General features: G+C 57.9%; 1 protein-coding gene across 1 annotated transcript in view; it reads left to right on the top strand.

Moving 5' to 3' along the window:
* The first annotated feature begins 779 nt into the window (after window positions 1-779).
* Catsperg (cation channel sperm associated auxiliary subunit gamma) overlaps window positions 780-2,233 on the top strand; it is a 33,058-nt gene continuing 31,604 nt past the window's right edge. Inside the window, 1 exon segment of the mRNA XM_021211162.1 lies at window positions 780-2,212. Within this exon segment, the coding sequence (XP_021066821.1) occupies window positions 780-2,212 (1,433 nt within the window).

The raw sequence follows: 2,233 nt of genomic DNA, 5'->3' as shown, positions 1-2,233 counted from the left end.
CCAATCTTCTCACCCTTGGTTCGCCACTGTGAAGGGTTTGGGCAGGTTGTAGTCCATCAACGTCCCCACAGGCAGGAGCCTCCTGACCAAACGTTCTTTTCCAACGTCAAAAAGATAGACCAGCTGGGGCCAGAAGCGGGCATGTAAGGGTGTGGAAACCTCCTTGCAGCTCCCAACCTGCTCCCCATGTCCACCCTACCAAACCCTCCTGGCACCTGGAAAAGATTACCATCCTCATAGAAGACGGAGACCAAGGGTGGTGCACAATGGTGACCTAGCTTTTACTGGTTGATTCCATACAGATTGTCTAATGATTAGCCACACTCTGTCCCTGTGTTTGTCTTTTTTAGCCTGACTTGATAGAGCCCTGCTCTGAAGCCCTTCGGCGCCTGTTGGGAAAATTCGCGCTATCTTGGAAACGCGCACGCCACGCAGGCGTNCCTCGTGCAAGGTGGAAGTCCAAGCGGCCATTTTAGAAGCTGGAAAGAGGGGTTGAACAGGCGCTGCCAAGCAACGGTTGACCGGTTTTAAGCAAGTGACTGGTAAGGCGGGGCGGGGAGAAGAGGGCGGTGCCATCCTAGGGGATGAGGGGGGAGGGAGGGAGTTGAGAAGGAGAGGGGAGGGGTGGGAGGCAAGGCAAGGAAAGGCTGGGAAAAGAGCAGGAGCAGGCAAAGAAAGGGCGGGGTGAAGGCCGGGGCGTGGTTAAGATCTGAAGCCTGAAGGATGGGTATGGGCGTGGCTAGAAGAGGCGGGGCATAGGGCAGGTGGACGTTCNGGGAATGGACAGGAGAGATGAGAGAAGGTGGGAGGAAAAGGTGTCGGTGGGGACAGTGAGGATCGCGAAGTCAGCGTGGGTGTGGAACGACGGGAGGTCTTGCGGCCAGAGGACNATCTTTACCCAGGAGAGACCCAGAGATCAGGAGCGAAGTCCAGGCAGAGACACAAACTGGGGCAAGGAGAGAATTATTTACGAGAGGGGGTTCGGCGAAGAGAGAGCCAAATGGGAGGACAGGTCTGGTAGAGAGAGAAAGGAGTGGAGTGACGAGCGACTACCCTGCGAAGAAACAACTGGAGGCGAGGAGAGACCCCAAGGAGTAGAGAGGCCCCACGACCAGGAAAGGTTCCCTAAGAAGGCTGGCCCGGAGGGGCAAGCTGGTGCTGAGGAGAAACCACCTGGGTGGGAGAAGGGCTTTAAAGAGAAGGGGTGCGACGAGCAGGAGGGCCAGGTTGCCCAGGATTCAAGGAGAAGAAGTGGCCAGGACCAGAGGCGTGGCCAGGAGAGAAAGAGGAGCGAGGATCCAATCTACAGCAAAACTCCNCACTTGAGCCAGGACCAGGGGCGTGACCAAGAGAGAAGACAAAGTGAGCATTTGAACTTCTGCAACACTCGGAGCCTGAATCAGGACCAGGGACGTGGCCAAGAGAGGAGACGGAGCGAGGATCCGAACTACCGAGACATTCGGGGTCTGAGCCAGGGCCAGGGGCGTGGCCAAGAGAGGAGACGGAGCGAGGATTCGAACTACCGAGACATTCGGGGTCTGAGCCAGGGCCAGGGGCGTGGCCAAGAGAGGAGACGGAGCGAGGATCTGAACTACCGAGACATTCGGGGTCTGAGCCAGGACCAGGGGCGTGACCAAGAGAGAAGACTTAGTGAGCATTTGAACTTCTGCAACACTCGGAGCCTGAATCAGGACCAGGGGCGTGGCCAAGAGAGGAGACGGAGCGAGGATCCGAACTACCGAGACATTCGGGGTCTGAGCCAGGGCCAGGGGCGTGGCCAAGAGAGGAGAAGGAGCGAGGATTCGAACTACTGCAACTCTAGGGGACTGAACCAGGACCAGGGGCGTGGTCAAGAGAGAAGGCAAAGTGAAGATCCGCTCTGCCGCGATACTCCAGCCTGGAGCAAGGACCAGGGACGTGGCCAAGAGAGAAGGCGGAGCGAGGATCCGAACTTCCGAGACATTCCGGGTCTGAGCCAGGGCCAGGGGCGTGGCCAAGAGAGGAGAAGGAGCGAGGATTCGAACTACTGCAACTCTAGGGGACTGAAACAGGACCAGGGGCGTGGCCAAGAGAGAAGGCAAAGTGAAGATCTGCTCTGCTGCTACACTCCAGACTGGAGCAAGGACCAGGGACATGGCCAAGAGAGAAGGCGGAGCGAGGATCTGATTTCCAGAACGACTCAGACCTTGAGCCAAGGCAAAGGGCCTAGCGAGTACGGAGGTGTGGGCGAGGA

Source organism: Mus pahari, chromosome 1, assembly GCF_900095145.1.
Source record: "Mus pahari chromosome 1, PAHARI_EIJ_v1.1, whole genome shotgun sequence".
NCBI lineage: Eukaryota > Metazoa > Chordata > Mammalia > Rodentia > Muridae > Mus > Mus pahari.
This window is presented reverse-complemented; position numbering and strand designations above follow the sequence as displayed.